Source organism: Amia ocellicauda, chromosome 8 (genome assembly GCF_036373705.1).
Source record: "Amia ocellicauda isolate fAmiCal2 chromosome 8, fAmiCal2.hap1, whole genome shotgun sequence".
NCBI classification, from domain to species: domain Eukaryota; kingdom Metazoa; phylum Chordata; class Actinopteri; order Amiiformes; family Amiidae; genus Amia; species Amia ocellicauda.
This window is the reverse complement of record NC_089857.1, coordinates 41,525,858-41,552,197: the sequence shown is the minus strand read 5'-3', so window position 1 is coordinate 41,552,197 and position 26,340 is coordinate 41,525,858. Positions and strand designations below refer to the sequence as shown.

At 37.8% G+C, this 26,340-nt stretch overlaps 1 protein-coding gene across 2 annotated transcripts; it reads right to left on the bottom strand.

The window, feature by feature from the left end:
• Positions 1–1,544: 1,544 nt before the first annotated feature.
• Positions 1,545–24,370, bottom strand: rnf180a (ring finger protein 180a). Of its 2 annotated transcripts, none has more exons than XM_066711432.1 (7): positions 24,287–24,370; positions 23,577–23,664; positions 22,494–22,586; positions 18,919–19,893; positions 5,745–5,973; positions 4,652–4,777; positions 1,545–3,495 (listed from the first exon to the last, which is right to left on the bottom strand). In XM_066711432.1, exons 2-7 carry the CDS (start codon positions 23,655–23,657, stop codon positions 3,293–3,295), a joined length of 1,707 nt encoding a protein of 568 aa, XP_066567529.1. In that variant the 5' UTR covers positions 23,658–23,664; positions 24,287–24,370; the 3' UTR covers positions 1,545–3,292. The 2 variants fall into 2 exon arrangements, with proteins under 2 accessions (XP_066567529.1, XP_066567531.1); XM_066711434.1 differs by lacking the exon at positions 24,287–24,370 and adding an exon at positions 24,045–24,175.
• Positions 24,371–26,340: the final 1,970 nt, after the last annotated feature.

Here is a 26,340-nt window from a genome sequence, read left to right as displayed (position 1 = left end):
CAATTAAATAAAATGACAGGACTGGCCTGAGAAGACCCAGGGTGGCAATGCTGGGACAGTAAGGATGCTGCCGGGACAGGAGCACATGCATTGTCACTCTGGAAGCTGTGCCGAACCCAGATGTGAGAAAATATCTCCACAGCCGCAGAAATCTGTGAAGTAGGCCCTTTAGAGCCATGAAAAGGCATCCAGTGGTTGCAGGATATATTGCCACACATAATCTCACTCCCTCACGCCCTTCTGTCTGTGAGTGGTCAGGAGAGCTGGGCTTGTCCTTAATGCTGCCTGTCTGGCGATTAAACAATCTTACATCTTCTAACAGACTCGCTGTAGCAGTGTGTTCTTCTGGGATGGCATTCGGACACTTTAAATCTCGCACACTACATCAGCAAGGGAACAAATTCTGTCGTTAATATGAACCAGTGATGTGGATAGGGCTGCTAAAAAAAATATAGACGTCTGCAGCACAGAATCGCATAATATATTAACCCCCTCTAAGACACCATAATTATGCTGTTAACTGTGGTTAGACTGTGATACTTGCCTTTTCAGTAGTATCTGATTTAAAGCAGACTCACAATAATTCATGCTTTGTAAATATGCATTTTGTTGTAACTAGACCTATTCATGAATTTATTTTAAAATGATCAAAATGTATTTTTAAGGCATTTATAAAATGACTGAAGATAAGATTGAAACATCTGAGCACAATATGCCTGTAACACTGTGTGTATTTCATAAATATTGAATACATTTACCCTGTTTGGTTATACATTGAATGGCCACTTGGTGAGACAAGTAAAACAAGCATTGTAAATATGTACTTATCAATAAATGTCAATAGAATGTGTACCCTAAGTTGAAAAGCAAATTGTTATGCTGCTCTTGAGTGCAAAATCTATGAATATTTAATAGAGAATAACCTTATTACCATGTTGTTTTGTAGCCTTTGAAGAAAGCACACATGAGAAGGTGGCAGTAGTGGTGGTACCAGGTGTGGAAGGCAGAATATATCATGTTTCCCAACAGCTTGGAAAGGACCCTTGATAATCTACATAGTGCAAAAGACGGGGATCCCTTTGGGAGGGGATCCTTCCCTGCAGAGTAAAAGGGGATCCCTGTGGAAAGCACTTCTTCCACTAAAAATAACGGTGAATGCTTGTTTTTAGTTTTACCTATGAATTATTACTGTGAATTGCTTTTTAGATATATATATATATATATATTTTTTACATCTTAAATTGATATTACGATAATTTATAAAGTTATAAAGTTTGAATTTGGCCCATCCTGCCCAATGCTTATGAACTGACTGATCTGTGGATCTCATCCAGCCATTTCTTCAAGATTAATGCAGACACCCTTAACCCACTCCGTACAGAAATACCTCTCTTCTCCAGCCCTTAATTTGCATTCTCCAGTTTTCGTGTAGCTTTAAAACACCTATGAATAACAGAGAGTACAACTTTAAATCGAGCTGCACAGATGGCTTATTTCGTTATTTCACTAGTGGATGGGAAGCAGTAAGCATAAAAGGCAGTCAGTTGAGGTCAAAAGACATTTTATTTATTTATTTGAAATTATATTTAAAAAGGGATACATTTCTCTGTCAGCAATATGATGTACAGTCAATCATACAGCTTTTAACCTACCGACTGACAATTTTTCTTTTTATGTTGATTTCCTTTTTACATGCTGACATTATTTCACTGTTCGTTGAGTTACGTCTGCTGCTCTTGCGCTGTGTAACTGGTAAAGTGCACACGAGGAGCATAAAGCACACAGATGTCAGAGAATGTAACAGTGAAGAAACTAATTAGCCAATATTCACATGACTGATAGCCAGCAACACTTGGAGGCTGATTTCTCCTGTGATAAAGCCTTTTTCTGACCTCAGAATTGCTGTCGTTCATTTTATTTTCTTATTTTCCATTTATATTATCTTACATGGGACTGGAACAAATCCAGTCTTCGGCTGGGATTAAACCAAATCATTGACCCAACAGAAAACTACTACTGTTCTCAGTGGTGGCATCATGTCCTGTCAGATGCTTCTTTCTTCTACATGTAAATATAACCACTATCAAGTATAGGTTTGTAGTTGGCTGTTAGCAGGTGGGTCAGAGGTTTGATGTAATCCAGCCCGTCATCCTATCCATTGCAGAACAGCAAGGACAGTAATTGAAGGGAGGCTGTATTTGGTTTAATAAGGAATACTCTATCAAGCCATCAAGAATACCATCAATTTTTAAAATCTGCAATTGCCAGTGGGTCAAAGTTTCGATTTGGCTGTAAACTGATTATCAAGGGAACATCAACCCACTCCCTTAGTGCAACGTGCTCCAAATCTTTTGTGAAGTCTGTGTCCAAACACTTTTTTATGGATGTTGTCTCCTGCTGGTTCTTGACTAGATACCACGGCCAACATTACTCCTCTCCTTTCCTTCTAGAGTTTCACTTCTGCATTTGGCAAAGAATAACACCAGTCGTGCCTGAACTCTTTTTGCCAAAATCTAAGAGGCACATTAAGAACAAAACATCTCATTCAAACCATAGGAAATAATCTTTCCAAATCATCTACACAGTAAATGCAGGAAAAAGCCCACATTGCAATCCCTGAATCAGATTCCAGTTTTTCTAAAAAGCAATTTCATTTTGTTGCGAACTTGCTATTATTGCAGTCAAATCATCATGGTTTTTAAACTCTGAATAATACAAGTTAATTTTGGAGGGATATCCAATTTCCATTGATATAATTAAGGAGACTTTCATGTATCATATTATACATTTCACATCATGTGGCTTTTAGGATGACTAGAAGTTTAAAAAACAAATGGATTTTAACCAAAAAATGTTTGTGTGATTTTATTCAAGCTCCGTGTAAAAGTAAATAGAGGTAAATAGGGTTTTTAAACTGTTGCCATGGACTGTGCAGACACAGAATGCAGTGATGTTTTGTTTAACTTCAATAGCATAATTCCCACAATGTGTAAACATTCAAGCTTCCTCAATGCCTGTTATACTAAAATAAAACATTGTCGCAGTGTGAAAATGTGAAATTAGATCCACATCCTATAGTTGTAAAACAGATCTTACAGTGGTTTATGAACACACTGGAGCTTACTTATTAAAATGGTATACAGTAGCAAGTACATTATAATTATTTAAAAAAATAATTATATATACAGCTCTGGAAAAAATTAAGAGGCAACTTAACATTGATTTCTCAACTTGGACTGGTCTCTTAATTTTTTCAAGAGCTGTATGTGTTGCTTTCTTGCTAAGTATTGCCTTAAAATGAAGGGAAGAAAAAGTAGCAAAGGAAGCAGAATATGATGAAGCCAATGACCCAATTGACAGAGTAGATGTAGATTATCACCATGTCCATGTCAAATCTCCAGCCCCGGGAGTCATCCTCAAAGTCCATGGTGTCCAACCGGTACCCTCCGTGTGGGAACTGTCTTCGGCCAACTGGGTTCGTCTGCCTCCGGAGCCCTGCAAAGACACCAGGCATTCGACTCAAACAGCTCAGGAGTCGCCCCAGCGGAGCGGCCTGCACAGATATATTGATATATCATTCAGAGACCGTTTAGTATCTGTGATTGGAACTGATTTTTGATTTGCTTGCCAAGTGGATATTTCTCCCATTGAATGAACACCAATGCCCTGTGGGAAAGAGAAATCTGCCGGAGATTGTCATTTATTTATTTTTTTACATGCAATTTTGCGTTTGGTTTCGTGAAGCAACTGGACTTTCTGAAGATTAGAAACTAGATCAAATGATTGCGATTTATACAAAATAATAACTATAGCTATACCGGGTTAAGGGAAAACTTTTAGTTTTCAGCATTATGTTCATATGATGGAAATCTGCATTAATAGAGGATATAGGGTCATATTAAATGCAAGATATACTTGATTGTTGTAGCAGTGGATACAGTGAATCTACCCGGGTGAAGCAGAAATATAAAGATACTCTCTGAAGTCAAACAGAAGATGCACAACTTGTTCTGTATTAGTCTTTGATCAGCAAGGCTTTTGTTCTTGAGAAGCAAATACATAATTATATGTAAACTCTTCCTAGCACTCTGCATGCATGGACTCCCGTGCATCTTTTACTCTGCCATATTTTATACGGCCTGGGAAATTAATTCAGAAATTGAACTTATGTACCAAAAAATACAAAATAAAAACTTTTGAGAATAACTATAATTTTTCTTCAGTTTACAGGAGCTTCAAAGCCATTCCTTTTAATGAGGTAGATATTCGGAGTAAGACACAAGCACTATAGCATTAAAGGTATTGCTCATTTCAGTCTTCATTTACTGCCCCAGCTCTTACAGAAGCTCAAAGCTGCCTTAGGTCTTGCCTGGGCAGTACGAACAAAAATAATCTTGACCTTGAGCAAATGTAAGTGTGTGCTGTCTCGGCCGCAGTGTCTTTAGTACTAATCACACAGGAGAGGGGTGGCAATGTCTCCCTGGGACCGTCACATGCCACCTTGGCACTCAGCAGCCCCTCAGATTTTGTTTCAGCAAGACACCAGTTTTTATCAATTAGACCATTTCAAAAGGCAAATTAAGCTGTAAAGTCTTTTTCATCTTGTGCAATGAAAAAATACTTTAACTGACAGATCTAATATATTATCTACCTCCAAAGAAGTGGAAGAGTTTTCTACATCTGGGGAGGGGCCACTTCGCACAGCTGGCTTTCTGGAAGATCTGCTTCCGGGTCAAATATTCCTTCGGGAAGAATGTCTTTGTAGTGTGGTTCAACTCTGCAAGGCAAGATACAGGGTTTCAACAAGAAGTGCATGGTAAGAAAAGGACAACCAGCATATCTGTAGATCTAAATTCTGTAAAGAAGCAACACCAATAGGTATTTTTCAAAATGCCGCTGTAATTTCTCAGGGTTAACTAACAGGGTGTTAAAGATGCTAATTACCTACCTTCAGGTCATGAGTGCTTGACTGCAGTGCTGGTGACTGGGTCCGATCCCTGGTTCAGACTGCCTTTCCCCAATATAAATAACCTGACATGTTGTACTTATACCACTGCTCAGTGCCTGAAACATAGTTGTGTATCTATAGAGTGCCATTGCTTAAAACGATGCTGGTACACAATGACGAATCTAAAAGCAAAAATACCCTTGTGCAATTGGCTGAACTTCCCCCCAATTTTTGAAATATTGGATGCACAAACCGGAAACATCCGTCACAGCAGTTTTATAAGTTGCTGCCCAATGTAACCAAGCAACAACCTATTTTTTCCCTAACTTCCAGTGATTTTCTAAACCTAAGCTCGTTGACCTTGGGCAAGCTAATGAAAAGTAGAGAGTAAGAACCTAATCTTGAAACTCCCAATGAAATCACCGTCATTTTCTCTGAAATGCAACCTCCGAACCTCCTCTAACGCAAATGAAGCGATTGAGGGACACTTCACCCAATGCTAAGACACTTTGCATTTTAACAACCCAGTCGATTTTCTTTGCTTCATGAAAGCAAACACACTCACAAAAATATACTTCTGGAACCATACCACATTAACTCCAGCATGTCAAATTGCTGTTTATGATTCATGTGTGTTTATACTGAGAAAATAGACATGTATTTGTGGAAGAAATTATGATAAAGTATATGAATAATATTGTCATACGAAAACTAATGAAAAATCTGCACAAATCTGAAAAAATATATATCTCTTAGTATCAGTTAAAGGAGTTCTGTTAGAAACAACGTTTTTTACCTTTCTGTAAAAAGACATGTGTAATGATTGTCCTGCAGAGGGGGCACGGCGTATTGGAGGGGTTGTTCTTGGCAAGAGTGCGCAGACATGGCTCACAGAAGATGTGATGGCACGGGTAGCACATGTAGGGGCTGAAGTAGACATCCAGGCAGACTGCACAGATGAAGCCATCCCGGTCACCATTGAGAAGGTCTTCATCGTCACTGCTGGTCAGATTCCCAGTTGAGCTCTGCAAGACAGAACTTACCTTTAAGTACTAGCCTCTCATTATATGTGTAATGATTCATTCATTATAGTGTTTAGGTGTTAAGGGGTTGCACATGATAGGGGATGGGAGTGTTTCATTTTTTAAATACATATACCTGTTGGGCAGGGACTGGAGGATCCGAGGCAAAAGAAAAAGTTTGATGTTAGCCTCGCAGAGACAGAGGATGAAGGGGAAGGGACATTTGGTCAGAGAACCCGGTGGATTTATATCCATACAGCCGTAGAGTGGGTTAACCCACCTCCCATATCTTTGCAAGTCTTGTTTGCTTCCAAAGTAATCTAACCAGACCAGAAAGGTGGTGGCAGCTCACCCTACCCCAACCCTTTGAAAGCTAACGGTCACTGCACGTTTTTCACTTTGATTATGTTGATGACCTTATCCTTAATTATATTCACATGATCACTTTGCACCTTTTATTTGTTCTCCCTCTCCAGTCCCTTCGTAATGCAAAGCAGGCTAATTGGATAATTGCGATTTACACAATGTAAAGCCCCTGTGTCCCCAGTGACGGGGCGGCCACATGTGGAAGCGCAGGTGGGAGGAGACACGGAGCCCAGGTAGTGAGAAACTGAAGGAAAAGAACACAAATCCTCACTGCCTCCTCTTTGCCTGCACTACTCATTGGTTCTTTGTGTTTGGGTCTTTCTGTGATTTTATGCATTTTAATTATTTATATTTAAACTGCTTTTAGTAACAAAACAAAAGGTTTTTCTCTCTGGCTGCTCTCTCCCACAATGCCACTCCCCCTGCCGAGGTCTTGGGTGCTACATGAGGTTCGTTATCTTCCAATTCAAGAATAACACCCTAAGGGGACTATGAGAAATGTGCCAGCATGTCAGATTTCGCACTTCCCATCACCCCCTTTGGGGGTTTATCTCTCTCAGATAACTGGGGTTGAATCCGCAACCTATCATTACACATGCATACAGCTGGTCAGGAATGTGAAGTTTCAGTGGTTCAGAAGCAGTTGAAGTATAACCTTCGGCACTCCAACAGCCCTGTCCATATGAACAATGAAGGCACGAGCCACATACAAAAATAATTACCCCAATTCTCTTTGGTTTCCAAGACATCTTAAACTAGAGTCACACGGAAAGAGCCCCATTTGCATTTTCGTAAATTATTCAAAACTGTGCATCAACACAAAAATGTGTGCGAGGGAAAATAGGTTATGTAAACAACATGGAATCTGACACAATGCTATTTCCACACAACAGCAGTGTAAACTGCAATCTCCAGCCTGTGAGGCTAAGAGAGGCTTGTGCGAGATGAACCACTCGGAAGTGTGTTGCATTTTATGTTTCATATTAGGGTTTTCAAGACAAAAAATGATGAGATAAGATACTGAACACACAATGTTTCACCGCTAGTCTTCAGGATATCGTAAAGCTTGTCAGCTTGTCAGGAGCTATATTTGTTATATTAATTTGTTAAGATAACTTAACAACACACATGTTTTTACTAAAGTACATTTTAGCATTTTACCATGATTTTACCATGTTGTTTATGTTTTTTTTTAAATATCATGATTTTACCACGTTTATACCATGATTATATCATGAACCATTATGCCAATAAAAGCATAATTTTGAACGCACTCTGTACATTTTCATTGACACGACGATAGACGGTCCCATTAAATGTCCTCGGGTGGGGTTATATAGCTGTAAATAGGTGTATGCAGAGTAGTTGCTTTAATTAAACAAATTGATTGAACTTGGAGAAATGCCAATTGATCATGGGAAGTGCTACATCTTTGAATTGTGTAAAAGGAAATTGCTTAAATTAATAATTTTCCTTCTCTTTTGTTACACTTTTGTTAATCTAAAAATAACCTGGTTTACTCCGTGCATAATCCAGCTACTTATAAATAAAGTAGGCCTAATGCATATCCACAACTTCATCTCCTGCTACAGCGCTGGCCTTTTGCAATGGACTAAAAAACAACGATCGTGACTTGAAACTGTTGCCGCCCACCATTTCCACTGTAATCTGGCAACGTTCATACAGCGTGTATTCGCAAAGCGGGCGCACACACAACACACATACACACACACATGCACAGAAACACCGACATGCACGTCAAAGTTTCCTCTGCACCATGACCATCGAAGAGAGAAGTAATATCTTTCTTTTGTGCTGTGAAGGGGCTCTCAGTGTATCTGTGTGGCACAAACAGTTTAGACAGTACAGGCAGACTTGTTTTCACCGCATCTTTGCTGCAGTGGCAAAGGACATGACATTGAATTGAAATCGGGTAATCACTTTATTCCCAAGGATTCTGTTCTGAATTAGATGCAGTATCAAATGTATACCATCTTTCCCGAGGGAGTTGCATCATGTCCGAAAGGGTGTTTTGCTGCCAGAAATCATGTCGTTTTCTCTATACATTCTGAATTAACAGCTCTCACGATTTCATCTCCGTACCAAAATCAGAAATAACAGGGGAGCTGTAGAGAAGAATGGTTTTCATTTCAATGACACAAACATAGGCACATATTAGCCATGTACCTTGCAAGTTTATGATGCATTGAATGAGAGTTTTCTACTGTTATGCATAAAGGTCAGACCATTTTAAAAGAATGCCATATTTCTTGCCCTGGCTTGTATTATATATTGTATATAGAGAACGGATGAAATAACACTCCTTCTAGAAGAGAAATCATATTTATCCAATTACGTATATCGTTTTTCGCAAAGAGGGGAATAAACTATATAATATTAAACTGAAAGGATGTAAAAAGTATTTTAAATGCATGTTATCTTATTAAAAACATGAAAAAGGTGTCTTGGCAAATGCGTCCATTCCCTCGGCCATTAAAATAAATAACAAACATACTTAAGTGTTTATGTGCTTTGCAAGATATCAATTCTTGCACCTACTGAGACCTTCTCTGGTATCAGCAGGGCACCACTGTACATATCTAGCTTGGGCCCCAGAAGCAATAAGATAATTACCTTTGTCACACTGAGACTCTCGGGAGGCTACTGTTGCCACTGAGACGACTAATTACTAACAAATAAGCATCCAATAACTATCTCAGCTATATGCAACAGCATAATTACTCAGCTATATTAACATAACGTCTGTCTTGGGAATGACCACCAAGATTGCAGTTTATGGTCTTAATGCAAATGTGCATTGGTCCATACTGTGAGACCTAAATGATTGCATAACTCTAACCACGGTGCAGTGATTACAATGAGAGGATTTATTTTGCACTGAACTGTAATGAAAAGCAATACATATAATACAGTTACATTTAATAATTGAATTTTAAATTTGACACAATTTAGTTAAAGGTCTGGGTGTTTTTTTTTTTAATCAAACAGGTGTTGGTGTTTTAGAAAACACCAATTTCATAATATGCAATTCCACAAATGGAAACAAGTTTTAAATAACTTGTCCTGATAGTTCTTGTTCTCTCAATTCCCTAATTGAACTAATCATTGGCCTAATTAGAGCTTATTCATAATTTTAAACCATTGGAGACATCAGGTTGAATATAAAATATATAAGGCACCCAAATTATCAAAAGTTTTGATATTTAAATCATTTTTAAACTCAAGCAAATTATTAGTTCAATTTAGGTGTCAGTTAATTTATTCAGTGTGCAGTTGTGTCAGGACTGGGACACACTGTAGTAAAGGCTGGTGTAATGAAGTGTATTTAGCCTTAACCTGCCTCGCTGAGGGAATAACACGCTTGGCCACGAGGATGAAGCAATCGGACCCCCGACTCCACGTGCTGGATGGAGCCAAGACTGTGAAGCGAAGCTGCTGACACAAGGGATAGGAAGCTTGTAACGCAGTGCTTGTGTGTGTGTACGTGTGGGAGCACCTGATTGGTTGCACTTAAGAGCAGGAGTGATCTGAGACTGGGCTTGTCCTCCTCCCGAACTTTAGTTTTAAACTCCATTAAAATGAATGTGCGACTCTGCCAAAGGCAGACTGAATGAACTGCAAGAGCTGTAACAGGTCAGCTTGTGGAAGATGTGAGAGAGCGCCCAGGGGAGGACTTGGAGGAATAAACACAGCCTTTCAAGGAGGTTATTTTTTAAGTGTCTGTTTTTAATTGCTGCATTACAACCGAAGACTTTAAAAATGCTATTTTTAATTAATGTATTAATACAGGGGGGATAAACATACCCCTCTAACTACCGTTGCTTCCAAGCTGCCTTCAAGTGAGGCGGTATTGCCGACAGTGCAGGGAGATGCAGAGTCAGGAAAACAGTTTAATTTGCATTAAAAAAAAAATGCTGACACACACTCTGTAGAAATCTATTAATTTGGCCTGGCTCCATTTTAAATAGACAAGTGTCCTTTCTCCATTCCCTCACAGCCTGAGAGGTGACTTCATAATCGGGCAGTTTCCAATTACAAGCATGCTCAGGAAAGTGGCTTGGTTGTTCGGAGACATCTGCTATCGCCTCTGAAGACTGTGTGGTATCTGACACATATCTGTCCCACTCAGGTGGCACACATACAAGATATTGCATAGGACTATTGGGGGAAGAGTCAAAGATGAGTTATTAGTTTCCTCAATAGCATTATTGTATTTGGTACAAAAGCAGTCTAATCTAAAATTTCAGCAGGATAAACGTCTTTGAAATTCAGAATCATCACCATACAAACAAGAAAAACTTTTAAACAAACCAGACCTGTAGTGTTTTAACACAACCATAATAAACTGCTGTGAACCTCTTAGTAGAAAAAAACTACTTGGGAAACTCAAAACCACCAATCTATTTATCCTATAATACATGTCCAATATACACAGTACTTAACATGATAGATGTAAGAATGTAGTGCTATAATCCAGTGACATATTTACCTCTAGTTGTTAAATAATACATGCAGCATGGATTAATATCAACCTCAACTAAAGCATTAATTATACCACTGACTTTAAACAAAACACCCCCAGGCAGGATAATGAATCTTATAGCTCATTTTATAGATATATATATATATACACACACATACACATTTTGCTGGGGACTGACTTCAATATTCAATTAGAATAGCTTTTTATATATGTATGTATATATATAATATATCATTTTGATCACTATTTTATTAAAAAAAAATAAGATTAAGGTTAAATCATTTTTGTAACATGCTTTGAAAAGAAGAAACTCCTTGCTTTCTTGAAACACTTATTTTTATTTTTCACTGTACCACTAAATTCCCCCAGAAAGACTTGCAGCAGGCTTTCCATATTCAAAAGAGGAATTTTAAATGGCTTTGTCACCTCACACTGTAGATTATAGCACTGCAGACTTCAGAGACACTCAGCAATACATTCTGCGGAGGTATTAAAGAAAGGCAGCCTATGATTTCTTAAGATGTTGCATAGCAACTTTAAATGGAAGTCACTTCCTTCCAGGATTGTCACTTTAGGAATGTGTGTTGCCAGTTGCAGATAAATAAAGCATTTAGTCTATTATTATCTGTAGCTAACTCTCTGTCACTTGTCACGGACATTTTCTTCACACTGCATTACCTTCAATTATTTTATTTTTTTCCCCAGGAATGTGGAAATTTACTTCATGTAAATCCAATAGCTCAACACAAAAGAACTAGTGCAATGGAAGTTGCAAAATAATCTTTTGATTGTGTGCAGCTTAGGGCACTTTCTATCACTCTACACTGTGACGGCACTATTTTGAACACAGCGACTGTGAGAAGGTTAAAGTCACTTTCACTCGGCAAATACCACCCAGATAGTGGCACGTGGTGTTGCATTAATCTCCGGTTCATTAAAGATTTTTCATAACGAGCAAGGCTGTTTGGCAACCAACAAGAATGGAAGGAAATTAAAGGAATGCAGTGTTATTTATTAAGTTTTCAGCACTGTGCTTTAATCACTTCACACAGGCACCATGTACCTTTTGACACTTTGAATATGTCGATGAATGTCCCAACGCCAGCAGAGGTATGTACTGCCGTCACTAGAATATCTTTGGGATGAAAAGTTGAAGAATTATAGCCCCAAGGAAGCAGATTTTGGGAATATAATGACAGTTTTCAATATCATGCCTTACAGTCCTTTTGGAACTGATGTTGTACCCATCGGAATCATATTGGGACTGGACTCTCACTCTGTCCATGGTTTCCCTTGCATGATACACCAATATAATGCAAAAAAACCCAAAAAAAAACGTGTACCTCAACTGACATTACTTAACTGCAAATGACAATTGAAAACAAATTGTATTGACAGCCTCATACTCGACAGAAACCAACCTGCATAAATTAATGGTAGCCTAACCAAGCTTTAATTTTCTGGCACTCCAACACAATGGTGCTTTGTCACTCAAAGTTCACCCACTTTTCATTGAGATCTTTAGCAATATTATAGTCAAATTAATAATTTGCATGTTAACCATTTATCTGTTTTAAATTGAAAACTGAAACTATGTAGAGGTGGGGAAAAAAATCCAACAAACTTCCATGGATTTTGCTGTAACAGAACAGATGTTCACTATGTAAATCTAGGTGCTTGTAGGATCTCATCAACCCACTTTGTGAAGGATCTACACATTTTACCAGTTTCAAAGTGACTCATTGATTGGTTTTAAATGTTGCCTCTGCACTCCATGATTTTGAACATCCAGTTCTGTAAGGCTGGTAAAACCTTTCAAAAAGCTTGGTGCAGAAAACTCACCACCCCCCAAAAAACGACAATATATACATACACATTATGGCTACGGGCCTCAGAATGTGTGTGTATATATATATATATATATATATATATATGTGTATGTATATATATATATGTATATGTATATGTATATATATATATATATATATATATATATATATATATGTATATATATATATATAAGTTAAAGATACCTCAATTTTCCTTTACAATCACACACACATATATACATGTTTGGGAATGTGACTGCATATTTAATTTTTTTTATTTTATTTATGTCTCACTAGAAAGGCTGCTTTGCTGCAAGATAAGTGCAATAACCAATGTTCAAGTGGTTCTCCTCATGAAAAATTCACTCAGGAATAAAGCAGTCAGTGCCAGCACAGGATACAAGTACTGAAATCTAATTTTCTTTATATGTGTAACCCAGTAAGAACAATTCAATAAATAATCACATAACAAAATACAAGGATCTTGCTAAAATACTTATATAACAGATGGTGCTAATAAAAGTAATGTCTAACATAATAAAACAAAAAGAAAACACTGAACCACTGAATATGGCAAAATAAGACAGATCCTAAAACAAAAATCAAGGCCTGCCCTACATACAAAGCCTGTTCTGTCAGAGGTTCTTTCATTTTGTGTTTTAGTGGCATGTGGATGGCAGTGTTAGGACACTGGGTCTGTGGTCTCTGTCAGTCTGATTACCTTTGTGTTAAATAAAATAAAAAGGTTACTGCTTGTTCAATCATACAACAGACACAGTCACACAACAATCGACCCTGGTACAGTTTCTGAAAATGGGAGAGAAAGCGAGATCTCATCAATATAATGTACTCCAATATTTGCCAGTTCTCGCTGTATACCGATGGGCAAAATTCCTGCACAAACGGTTACTTTCTCAGTTACTAAAACTAGGGCACAGTGAGATTCTGCATCACTCTGAAACCACGTCAGCTCCTGTCAAGTAGCTTTAGGATGACACGAACATGAAAGTGTGGAACTCCAGAGCGGCTTGAAATATTACCTCGCTAATCTGAAGGAACCATATTAACCTTGCATATATAAAACTCAGCTGGGGGGGAATGCATTTCATATCCCACAAATGGTGGAGATATGAAATACAATTTAGCCGATGCACTGTTATTAAACAGGAATAAGTGAGTTAAATACAATTCAAATGCTGAAGATGAAAACAGGAAAATAAACATGAAGACAAATACGCCGATGGTTAATAGTTGAAACAAGAAGCATCTGAGCAACATCCAACACTATAAAGAATACAAATAAGCCTCAAGGTATGCCATTATCACAGTACTTGTTTAATAGAAGTAATTACGTGTGAACCTTTGGCTTAAAAATGAGTGTTTACATCACTGTACAATTCTTTGCAGGATAACAGTGCAGATCTCCACAACACATCTGTCATGGGAATACGCAGTAAACAAGCAAATGAAATAATGTCAAAGCCTGCATTTGTCTTTTGTTTGTTCTGCTGCTTGGTTTTTATTGCTATAGTATCTGATCTTCACTATTCTACTGTACCAGGTCCAGGCAAATCCTGTGTGATATCACCAGAGATAACACAGTCCTCCAATAAAGCACAAGGTATCCACAGTGCCATCGATTGCAAAGCTTTCCCCTCTCGCTGATATTGCCAAATTAATCATTTAGTTTGCTCCAAAATACCGCGATCAATAGAATGGCTTTTATTCAAGTGCAGAAAGCAGAAGACTTTGCTGAAGGCAATGGCCCTAGGAAGTGTGCTGGGTTTCTATTTCAGGCATAAATAAAATATGGCATGCACTTACCCATCTGAAAGTGTGCAATCAAAATAAACTCCATTGTGAAGCTCAGCTGCAGACAAACAGGAAAGTCATACCAATGATGGTTAAGTAATCCTTGTCTTAAATTCCTAGTAACTCAAATTTACATTATTATTATTGTTGTTGTGGTTGTTGTTAGTAGTAGTGTTAGTATTAATAATAATAATAAATGTATTTATTTCAAAATCAAGTGATTAATTTGATATACTATACATTCTCAGACACATATACAGTAGTTTGTTTGTTTTTTTCCCTTATAAAATTAAATTATTTCAAGGCTGAGAAACTATTAATGCACCAAACATTAAAAACAGATGTACTAATATCATTGCCTAACTATTGTGCCAGTAAATGTCTGGACTAATTGAAACAACTGATTAATTTATAATCCAATTCACCCTCATTGATTGGGTTAACTCAACTCCTGCCTGTTGTTTCTGTTCTTTTGAAGAGAGTAGATTCATTTTGTTTCTGAGTTATCCTTTTTTCCATCTAGTTTAAATTGACCAAGACAACGATGTGTGTTCTCTTATGCAAGTAAAAACCAAGATGTTATAGACAGTATACAGTAATCTAATGCACAGGACAGGGGTAAAGTAACCTATTTCCAATCTGAAAGGATGTTGCCTGCCCTCTGCTGGTGGACAGGCACAATCCAAAATCCACAGAGCAACATCTTAAACCACCAGAGGCATCACTTTTATTAGTTAATTAATATGTATTAAAGTATTTATTTTAAAGCATTTTACAGGTAAAAGTAGTCATGCATATTTAAATGGCTGCTGTTTTCATTGCTCTCTGTTATTTCATTTCTACTCTAAACTCTTGTATGGCCTTAGACCAAATCGCAAATTACAGACTTGTACCCAATAGAGATTGTTATTCATAAGCAGTAGAAAGTGGCCTCCGACAATAAATTAAACCATGATTGCAAACATGTTTGTTATTTGCAGCTTGCAGAGTTTTGGGTCTTGGCCTCTTTGTCTACATAACAATTGCTTTGGAAACTCTGTGGTTTAAGGGAACATGTTTTTTTTTGGAGAATCAGTCAGGACAGGAGATCCTTCACTTTAGTAAAACTCAATGGAAAAAAGCCCCAAAAACCAGTACCAGCTATTCCACTACGTGCAAACTATCCTCTCAATAGGAAAGCAGACTGGCTGTTTGGATAATTTTCTCTATAATGCTGAGGAATACTAAATACTGAATGTGATTAATAGAAATCAATATTATTTATAAAGCAGTTGCTTATTAATTAAATTGTATGTCATTGACCCGGGAACATTGGGGAATACAAAAATTAAGTTTGAATCCACTATTTGATTATGTATGCTCTATGTTAATGTATGTTTGAGTGGTTATGGAAATACTGTTAGCTGAATAAGCTCCACTCCGAACATCTGAAGGGAGCATTTTAAGTGTTGTCATGACAGCGCGTTGCAACAAAGGTCTTCCCATTGGAAAGCAGTAAACCAGGACGAAAGCTCTCACTTGGCTCTTCCTTCATAGTGCCACGTTTGAAACAAGTCATGGACAAGAACAGAAAACATCAAAGCCTTGCACATTTACATTAGAAATTACAGTTACATTTAAATAAGACTGTCCTAATATCCCATCGATCACTATTTTATTTTCTCCACCCATGTCATTTCCCTTGCACAAATACATCTGTTCTATAACCGAATCTGAAGGGAAATTTTAATACTCAGATTCAGTTCTACTTTTAAGAAAGCATTTATCTAAGTAATCCATGACATTTTATTGATAATAATTATGGAGGGAACCTATATGTAGCTTTCTGAAAGGCTAAGTATTCCGAAACACTTAAGATTGGTATCATAGGGAATATTATAAACAAATTACATCAAGTGTTCATGGATTCCCTTAACTGTGCGCCACAGCTCTTGTTTTTGCTGGCCTAGATTTTCTAATAGTGCGGTAAAACATGTTCAACTGGGTCACTTTAAAGTGGACTACAGTTTTCAAACATGGAAGTGATGGGCAGCCCATCATCATGTGGTTTTAATAATAATAATAATAATAATAATAATTATTATTATTATTATTATTATTATTATTATTATTATTATTATTATTATTTTAATAATATAAATATTAAAATAAAATTACCACCAGTAATATATTATTATCATTATTATAAGCATCAGAAACACAAGATGTCTAACACAAGCAACTAATCAATACCCTTGTTGAATGAATCTATTTATTAACACTTTGTTGAACACTTGTGTCAGAAAACATCACCTCCAAATCCAGCGAGAGACGTCAGGCATGCTTACAGCCTGTCACAGCACGCACACATTTATGTAGACTTGTCCTGCAGTATGAAAGGTCTGAATTGACTAATTGAGTGTACTATATGTGTATCATAACGAAATCATGTTATCCAATTAATAAAAAAACAAACAGTAACAACAAAATTAATATCAAATAGTGAAAAATGCAGAACAGCAGAATATAGTAACTGAACAGAGGAGCTGGTAAATAATGCAAAACTCTGTGCCTGTGGCATTCTGCAAGAAGCCAGAAGGTATTTATTCTACCCACAGATTAATAATGTGGTATTAAATATAAGATATGTAGGTTGCCTATAGGGCTCAGTTATTTAAGATATTTTGACTTTCATCAAAGATTATGGGTTTTCCCTTCTGCAGTCTAAAAATGTTTTAATGCATGTGTTAAGAAAATGGTTTAATAATAATAATAATAATAATAATAATAATAATAATAATAATAATAATAATAATAATAATAACGTGAGTTATTGATTTAAGAGCCTTTCTCTGATTAGAATATTTAATGTATCTAAAAACATTACTAATGTCATGAAACCTTATTTTGTCTTACTGAGGATATTTATGATATATGCTCAATGTTTTCTGAAGTTTAACAAATCCACAAAACAATGTTGCCTATATTTATGTATAAACTGCTGTTCTTCTGCCCAAGCAGGTTATTAATGGAATTTATAATTTACAGCTGTTAAACAGATTCAATCCATGCTGCATTTCATAGTTTCAAGTGAGTGATACATTGCAAAGTTTCATTTGAGTGCCATAGTTGGGGGTTAATGGAATTGCCATGAAATGCATTATGAAACCAAATGCCTTTATAAGATCTTACAATTACATTTCTGTGGTTTCTATCTAGCTTTTCTAGTCATGGATGCCTATTATATATAAAGTATATATATATATATATACATCCATACACACACACACACTCACATGTTAAAATGTGAAAATGGCAACATTGCAAGAAGAAAAGATCAAAGATGGACAAAGGAAACTATTGAATGGATCCCAAGAGATGACAAAAGACCAATATGAAGACCACGTGAAAGACGGGCAGATCAAATAATAAACTTTGCAAACATAACTTGACAAAAATAAACTATGTATCGAAACAAGTGGAAACATTTTGAGGAGGCCTTCATCTAGCAGTGGATCGATATAGACTGATGATGATGACATATACACACATAATCATGTATATATATGGGGCTGTGCAATGGTTACCACTACTGCCTCACAGCTACTGGGACATAGGTTTGATTCTGGCCTTGGACCAGCCTGCCTGTCTGTGTGGAGCATGTTCTCCCCGTATCCGTGTGGGTTTTCTCAGCGTGCTTCAGTTTCCTCCCACATTCCAAATACATGCTGTTTCGGTTAATTGGCTACTTTAAATCGCCCTGTAGTGTATGTTTGTATGCGTGTGTGTGTGTGGCACTCTCGGATCCATCTCGCTGGAGCCGTGTGTTCTAGCTAATGATTCCCTATGGGGAAGCCTCATCCCGCAGTGGATTGATGAAGGCTGATGGATAGAAATGGTGTGATTTATAAGAATCTGTTTGTCTTCTAGTTGCAGAAGATGTAAAAATTCAGTTGAGTAAACCTCAAAATTACAAGGAAAAATATGAAATGCAGACAAAGTACAGAAAATAATGTGTATAGATAGAATCATTTCCAAGCCATAGACCTTGTTATAGAAATATTTAGATTGTATTGGAATATATAAAATAAATCAAGAGGAATAAGCATAAAGCCTTTCTTGACAGTAGTTTAAGAAGATATACTTTTGTCCTGCCCTGGGGATTACTGAAATGACTATGATTGTTTAGAGGTTACTGCATTTAATTGTTGTTTTGTAACAAGTTAAGTGTTGATTCCGACTGTGATTCAAGGAACCAATTAGGTGTAATTATACTATATATACAGATACTATATATTCAACACCTGGATAGTCATCTTGATACCATTAATCCCCCAAAAATAGACATTTTAAGGCCGTCTGTATTGAGTTGGAGGAAGATGCAATTCTACCTTCAATGCATTTCAGTTTTGATAAACCATCACAATACGTCCGATAGTCTCACGTCTATCAACCCACCTGTTTGTGATCTTGGAGTTGGCTCTGAATCCAGCGTTCCCTTCTTCTCTGCTTCCTCCTCAGGCTCTTTAGCCGGTTCCTCTCTCTCTTACACAGCCTTTGCTCTACTGGGGAAGAAGTTGAAGGTCCAGCCAGGGCTAAACTTTCTGCTGACATGGCAGGCTCCTCCTCAACATCCCCTTCCTCTGTGCTGCTCTCAGAAGGAAATCGTCTTCTCAGAGAGGAAGCCCGGCCACTACTCTGGTTCCCTGGTAGCAAGCTGGCTTCCCTGAGATTGTCACGTCTGGCCTGCATGTCAACAAGAGCAAACTGAGAAGGTCTACCTGGCTGCCAATTCACATCAAAACTACATAACCTGGGTGACACAGTCTCTGATGCTGTCCTGGCTACAAGCTGCAAATCTGCACAGTTGTCACTGGGCATCAGTACCCTTTGCAAGCTTCCAGGCCGTGCCAGATCCCCACCGATTGTTTTAAGAAGATCAGCGAAGCTGGTAGAAATGTCCACTCCATATCTGTTGTTGTAATCCCAGCTATGCGCTTTCCTATGCGAAGCTTTCACAGCAAATCTTGTGTTCGATGGCCGTGACACAGAAGAAAATGCTTTTGCATTAGCCGCTTTGACGTCACCCCTTTGTGATCTTGCCTCCAGGCAAAGGGCTTCAGAAATTCGCCCAAATTCATTACTGGTCTGAAAAGCATGTGGTAACATAGTGTTGCTTAAACTGGCTTCTTTGGCCTCCACGACATGCTGTACCTGTTGGGACTCTCGTGACTGCTGCCGAGGACAAGGTGCTGTTATTCTAGCTGGTCTGGAAATGGGAATGGAGGGTTTTGACTCATAATCAATCCGGCTCTTGCAGAGGTGAACTGTCACATCCTGACCACAGGGACATTTTGCACTGCTGACAAAGTTAAAGCCCCCTAAGCGAGCCCCACAAAACCAGCAGTTCAGCTTCCCAATTGTCCACTGGGCCTATAGAAATGAAAGACAACAGAATCATTCATTGTCAATAAATAAGGAGAAATAACCAGATAATTTTTTTTTTTTTTTTCTTTCAAAATAACATGGTCAGCCGTTTCATTTTTTATGTACAGACATGGTTGATCAGCAAGATATTTACACTACAACAACACCCCACACCAGTGCACAACAAGCAAAAGCCAAACACAAATTATTAATTAATCAATTAAGCCAAACTGTTAATAAAACATTTGATTTCAATCCTGAAAAACAGAGTGTGACAAAATAGTAAATAATAAATCACTAATAAATCACAAAGAAAGCAGATCTAGCATTGATCTTCTGTGTAAAAAAAAAAAATAATCATGTTTTTATATGTAAAACACTGTTTGTGCATTTTTAGAAACACGATTACACAGAAAACTGATTTGAAACATCTGATCTGCTCTCATCTCATCTCATCTGATCTGCTCTCATGAAAAGAAACAAATACAACTTCATTCAATATATGGGGCAGAAATCCAACAAATATGATTAATCCCACTTCTGCAGCATGCCACCCAATGCCTCTGATTATGCGCTTAAAGGGATAGCAGTGACTTCCCAAAGTCTGAGGTGTTTTACAAGATTTCAGCACACCCCAGATTACACTAACCACTATGAAGCTGCTCTTCTCCACACACATACTCAAACTGAAAAGGGGATATTCCACACTGAAGCTGCACAACTGATTGCCCATGAATTCATTGAGCATAAAACTGGAGGCCGAACCAGTAAAAACCTCCGCTTGGAGCGCAGATTGAATCCTATTGTCCAGACATCACTGGTTCATATCTGGGCTTTGTGATAGCTGCCTGGATTTTTGTCCTGTGAATGTGTGATATTTGTGAAAAACACTAGTGAGAACAGATCCAGGGGTTAACAATTGACTCAGCAACGTGGTCAGCAAGAACGCTATGTTTGTAGGTTTTGTAGCTATTGAAGATGTGGGAGCAGCCTTGTGAGACAGAGTGCCCACAGTGTGCTTTTGCAAATGAAAAAAAATATAGGGGCCTTCATAATTTTGGATGACATCTGGCACAAACACACAATCCATCTATTGTGTATGAGGGAAGATCACTGTATGCTTTTCTGTTTGTCTAGCAGAAAAGCTGTGGGAGGAATAAATAATAGTCTGAACGGAATCAATAATATCCTGCATACCATTATACGTGCTGTCACATGCGGACTCACATGCATCGTTTCTGTAAGCGCGTCTCCGTACAAAACTGCAACAGCATCGCGCGTGTTCGACTAGTTGGGTCTGCATTACGAGAGATAGATTAGTTGGGTCTGCATTACGAGAGATCGATTAGTTGGGTCTGCATTACGAGAGATCGATTAGTTGGGTCTGCATTACGAGAGATCGATTAGTTGGGTCTGCATTACGAGAGATCGATTAGTTGGGTCTGCATTACGAGAGATCGATTAGTTGGGTCTGCATTACGAGAGATCGATTAGTTGGGTCTGCATTACGAGAGATCGATTAGTTGGGTCTGCATTACGAGAGATCGGTTGATTTTGAATTTGAGAGGCGGCAGTGTGTCAGTATTACGGACTGTATTTATTTCCATAAATACGGTTTTTGTTTTGTTTTGTTGTTGAACCTGTAGTGTTGACTATAGTTCAATAAAAGAAGTGAAAACGTGGAAAATAAATGACTGCAGTCCAGTGTTTTCACAAGAAAGACATGAGTGATAAAACATGGACTGAACTGAATCCAAAGCATCGTCCCGCCTGGTTGGCTGTTTGCTGCGACATCTGCAGAGAAGCCGTTTAAAAGCATCAAAGAACCAAGAATGCATGATGTCACTGAGCTGAAGACTTCCATCCGCAAAGACACGAAGTCCAGTTAAGTGAGTCTGTCAGATTTGTTTCTCTATTGTGTTGTGAATGATTGTATGCTTCATTATAATAATAATACACTGCACACATGTTTTGCAGGAAATACAAAAAAAAAAAAAACACCTCACTAAACTAAGGCAGCAAGGGGACACATTATACAAATGTATTTTCTGGCATATTAAAGTGTGTGAATGATCTATTGCTGCCCCAGTTGATAAAGACTCCTGCAGAGGCATCTCAGTGGTTTATTAGAAATGCAATCAGCATTTTCAATACCCTGAATTGACAGTATAAAATACTTTTAATATACAATGTTTAGATGTTTTCTATTCCTGAAAGGCGAAGTAGGGCCACTTACAAGACACGTCTGCAGGATATTACTGCATGGTTATTCTTCGGCATATGCAGTAACTGTTATTGATGTTAAGGTGGCTCGTTTAATCTCTGTCCGATTATACAAAGTCAGAAGGGAAATCTAACTCGGAGAAATACTAATCCAGAGAGTCCTGCATGTGCATCAGACAATAGAGAAATCAAAAGAGTCAAAATTCAAGGTGTTCAAAATGTCATGTTTAATTTCTATCAGAATGTATAAATAATATATGATAGATGAAAAATGCCCTTTGGTTCCAAACACTGGAGATCTAGTGTTAAGGACAGCCTTTTGGCGGGAGGGGGTTAAAGATAGATTACCTTACTTCCCACTCCAGTCACAGAGGACAACTTACCTCCTTGATTTCACCTAGCATCCAGTCAGGCAGGGCTTCAATACTGATATGCCAAATGCTACATTTAGCTGGAACACCATCTCCAGCATTTATCTGTTCAGAGATAAAATCAAATTACAAACCAGTTCAATTAAGCAGCAAATGTATCTGACGCATATGAATGTTCCCCTGTGATCTTTGCTTTGTCCTGGACATCCCAAAATGCAGTTTGTCTAGTTCTGTAGGAAACATATATCCCCTAATTATTAAAAAAAATCCAGAATGCTTATTGACTTGTTTATTCAGCCAAGATGACAGGCGTGCACAGTCTACAGTCAGATGAGTAATGAAAACAACTGCTTCTCCTTGAGAAAAATGAGTCTGCATTGACACAGCCAAAAGGTATCAGTGTCACTTAACAAATAAAGCATGTACTGGAGTATATCAGCAGATAAAATGGGATAGAATCCAATACTACAGACAACTCTTGTTTGACACCTGGAAACAATGTTATGTGACACACAAACACAATGCAGTGTGTATCAAAAAGTGACAATTGGCCTATGCCAAACTAGGAAGCTCTGACCTTACAATCCTACAAACTTTCATTGGATGCTCTTGAAACAAATAGTCAGCAGATAACTTTATGGCACACATTTCCATTCCCCCAGTAACCCAGGACCTTGAGAAGTAGTCAATCTCTACCAGTTGGCTTTCATTTTGGTTAAAATTACACAGTGGGGCAATATGGGCTACAATGACTATCTGTTACTTGAAAAGAAAGATTGAAAAGAAAGACTGAAAAGAAAAACTCGATATGGTATTGCAGAGTGTAAGCTTGGTACAATTCCAAGGTTGCATGATGTGTCTGCCAATGGCCATGCAGGTCATTCTCGCACCCCAGCTATCTTTCCCCTCACTTCTTTCACTTAGATTTGCATTTTTTAAACGAGAAATAATAATTCCAACCACACATCATTTTTTTCTTTTAGCTGAATGAATTGCCATATCCCCACCGAGTGAAAACACCTCGGGAAAACTATACATGGTGGTAACTGCAGTGCTAGCTTACAATATAACACACAGATATAATAAAGAAGAAACCTGTATCAGACGTCTAGTGGAGTCTAAAACGCATTTCCGACACTTCCGGCATCGCAGCACTGCTCTTAGCTCTTCCATCATCCAGACTCTGATACCAGATCAACGAGAAAAACATGAGATCAGTGTTCACTCAGGGAATCCTATCTTACCCGTTAATTCATTCATTTAATCATGATCTTGTTATCTACGTCCCAGTATATTCAACTTCAGTTTGTTTGAAAAGTTTGGCTTAACGCGTCGTATATCACGGCTGTCTTATATCCAACCTGCTATTGCAGAGCATCCGTTAGTTAAACATCTTCTTGTAGGCAAGAGCACTATCATCAATGCATGCAACTGTTATAAGCAATACGTTATGATCTAAACCAGTCTCTGCTATTATGTGCGTATGAATATATTCACATTATTTTACACACGCATCACGTCGGTTCATAAACGGTGGTTAAAATGGTCTCACACTGCACTGACATATTTGCAGCGTTGTGCTCCGTAGTGTAGATTGCAGTCGTTGTTTATTTGTAGTTTTTTAATATATAGATATACTAGGTTTTGCTGCAGTGCTGGCAAAACAAATGCACGCATATCTGTGTTGACAGTTGCACCAAGTCTGTACGCCAGCTGACGTCACATACTAACACGCATAGTTCATATCATTGTATCTAGTTATGATTCGCGCAAGAACTGTAAAATAAAAACAAGAAAAACCTTACGTCGCATGAATGCTTAACTTCACAAATTGAATAGCAGACGGAGTTCCCCTCGAGAGATTTCCTGTTTTTAATTTGATGTAAAAGTTAAAAGGACGAAGTGACAACAAGCTACGGCAAGCCAGGAGTATCAAACTCTTCCAACGAACCTGACATTCTTTCAATACTCTCGGAGCTGAAAAGACATTACTGTTCATTTAAATGTGATTTTAAAGTAGTTTTTGTTGTTGTTGTTTTTATGTATATACATATATAGGAGAGGTTTTTGACATCATACATAAATAAAATATTGTATAATAAAATATAATACAATTGACTTGTGTAGCCTAATACACTGTTCTCTGTGTGTTCATAGTCGTCCCAGTGAGATTTACTGGTTGTAAGTAGTGAATATTGCCAAGACATGAACAGTGAAGATGGTTTGTTGGGATCGCTTGGGCTCTATATGGTTTACTGTTTTAAACCTGATGTGATCTTTAGGGCAATTTTAGAGGCAGGTAAGTATACTTGTTTGTTGGTTTCGTTTATGTAGATAAACAGCTGAAGCAGTGCATAATCATAAAGCTGTTAAAGGTCTTCTGCATATGCCTTTGGTATCGAGATATTTGTGATATTAGGTTATGTTTAATCAAAAAGTAATGGATACATTATTTTAGTAACTAAAATGGATGAAAGCACCAAGCTGTTGATGATTCTCACTTCAGCTTCTGGGCTTTCCTCTTTATTTATCAGAAACTGCTTGTGGGTATCAGGTTGACTTAACAATTTACTAGATCAGGAAAAGTGTTTTGTGTCAATTCATATAAAAATTGTATACTAAATCATCCTTTAACATAATAAATTTAACTTTTATTTATTTTTTCTTTTGGAGTCTGCTATACAGTCAAGGTCTGATAAGGAACATGATTTCTTCTAAGTTTAATATTTAGGTATTATTAACTTACAATTGCAAAGAAACATATTAGACACATGCTGATTATTTAAAGAACTATTTCACAAAGCCAAAAAAGTGTTCAGCAACATTATTTCAAACTAGTGTAATCTTTTTATTTTGCTTCAGTCTTGGGGGCGTATCTGGTCTGCATAAAAGTGCCTGTGCTTCGTAACTTTTCTAAGACTGTTCTTGAGATTGCCACTTGAACCTCTTCCATGCAGCTGCTCGTAATAATGAAACCTTTTGATTGGAGGTGCATCTCTCTCTGGATTTCTTCGACTCTTCGTAAGGTAACACAGTTCCTAAAAGGATGTGTAACAAGTGAGAGAAATAATTACAAAAAAGCTACAATTCAAAATATACTATGCTGTTTTAACACAATCTGTATGGGCTCTGTTTTGGACAAATTATTTATGTGATGTGATGAAGGTGGTCTCTGAGACCGGGAATGTGATTTCACTCCTGGCTGTATTTTAATCCGATCTTCCTTTATTTTCTTTTAATTAAAACTGAGCTGAAATCAATATCTTCAGTTAAGTAATAGGTGGTCCTTCGTGTTCAATGAAGCCTGTATGTGTACTGCATTTGAAAACATTAGTACAATTATTGATTTCTATGTATTTGGTACAGTGTGGATATACAAAGATCTATAATTCAGTTTTCATTCAGAAGAATGCAAAGAAAATAAATTGCATGAATATTCAACAGACCTACACCGATCAGCCATAACATTATGACCACCTGCCTAATATTGTGTAGGTCCCCCTTTTGCCGCCAAACAGCCATGACCTGTCGAGGCATGGACTCCACTAGACCTCTGAAGGTGTGCTGTGGTATCTGGCACCAAGACGTTAGCAGCAGATCCTTTGAGTCCTGTAAGTTGTGAGGTGGGGCCTCCATGGATCGGACTTGTTTGTCCAGCACATCCCACAGATGCTCAATTGGATTGAGATCTGGGGAATTTGGAGGCCAAGTCAACACCTTGAACTCGTGATTCATCAGACCAGGCCACCTTCTTCCATTGCTCCGTGGTCCAGTTCTGATGCTCACGTGCCCATTGTAGGCGCTTTCGGCAGTGGACGGGTCAGCATGGGCACCCTGACTGGTCTGTGGCTACGCAGCC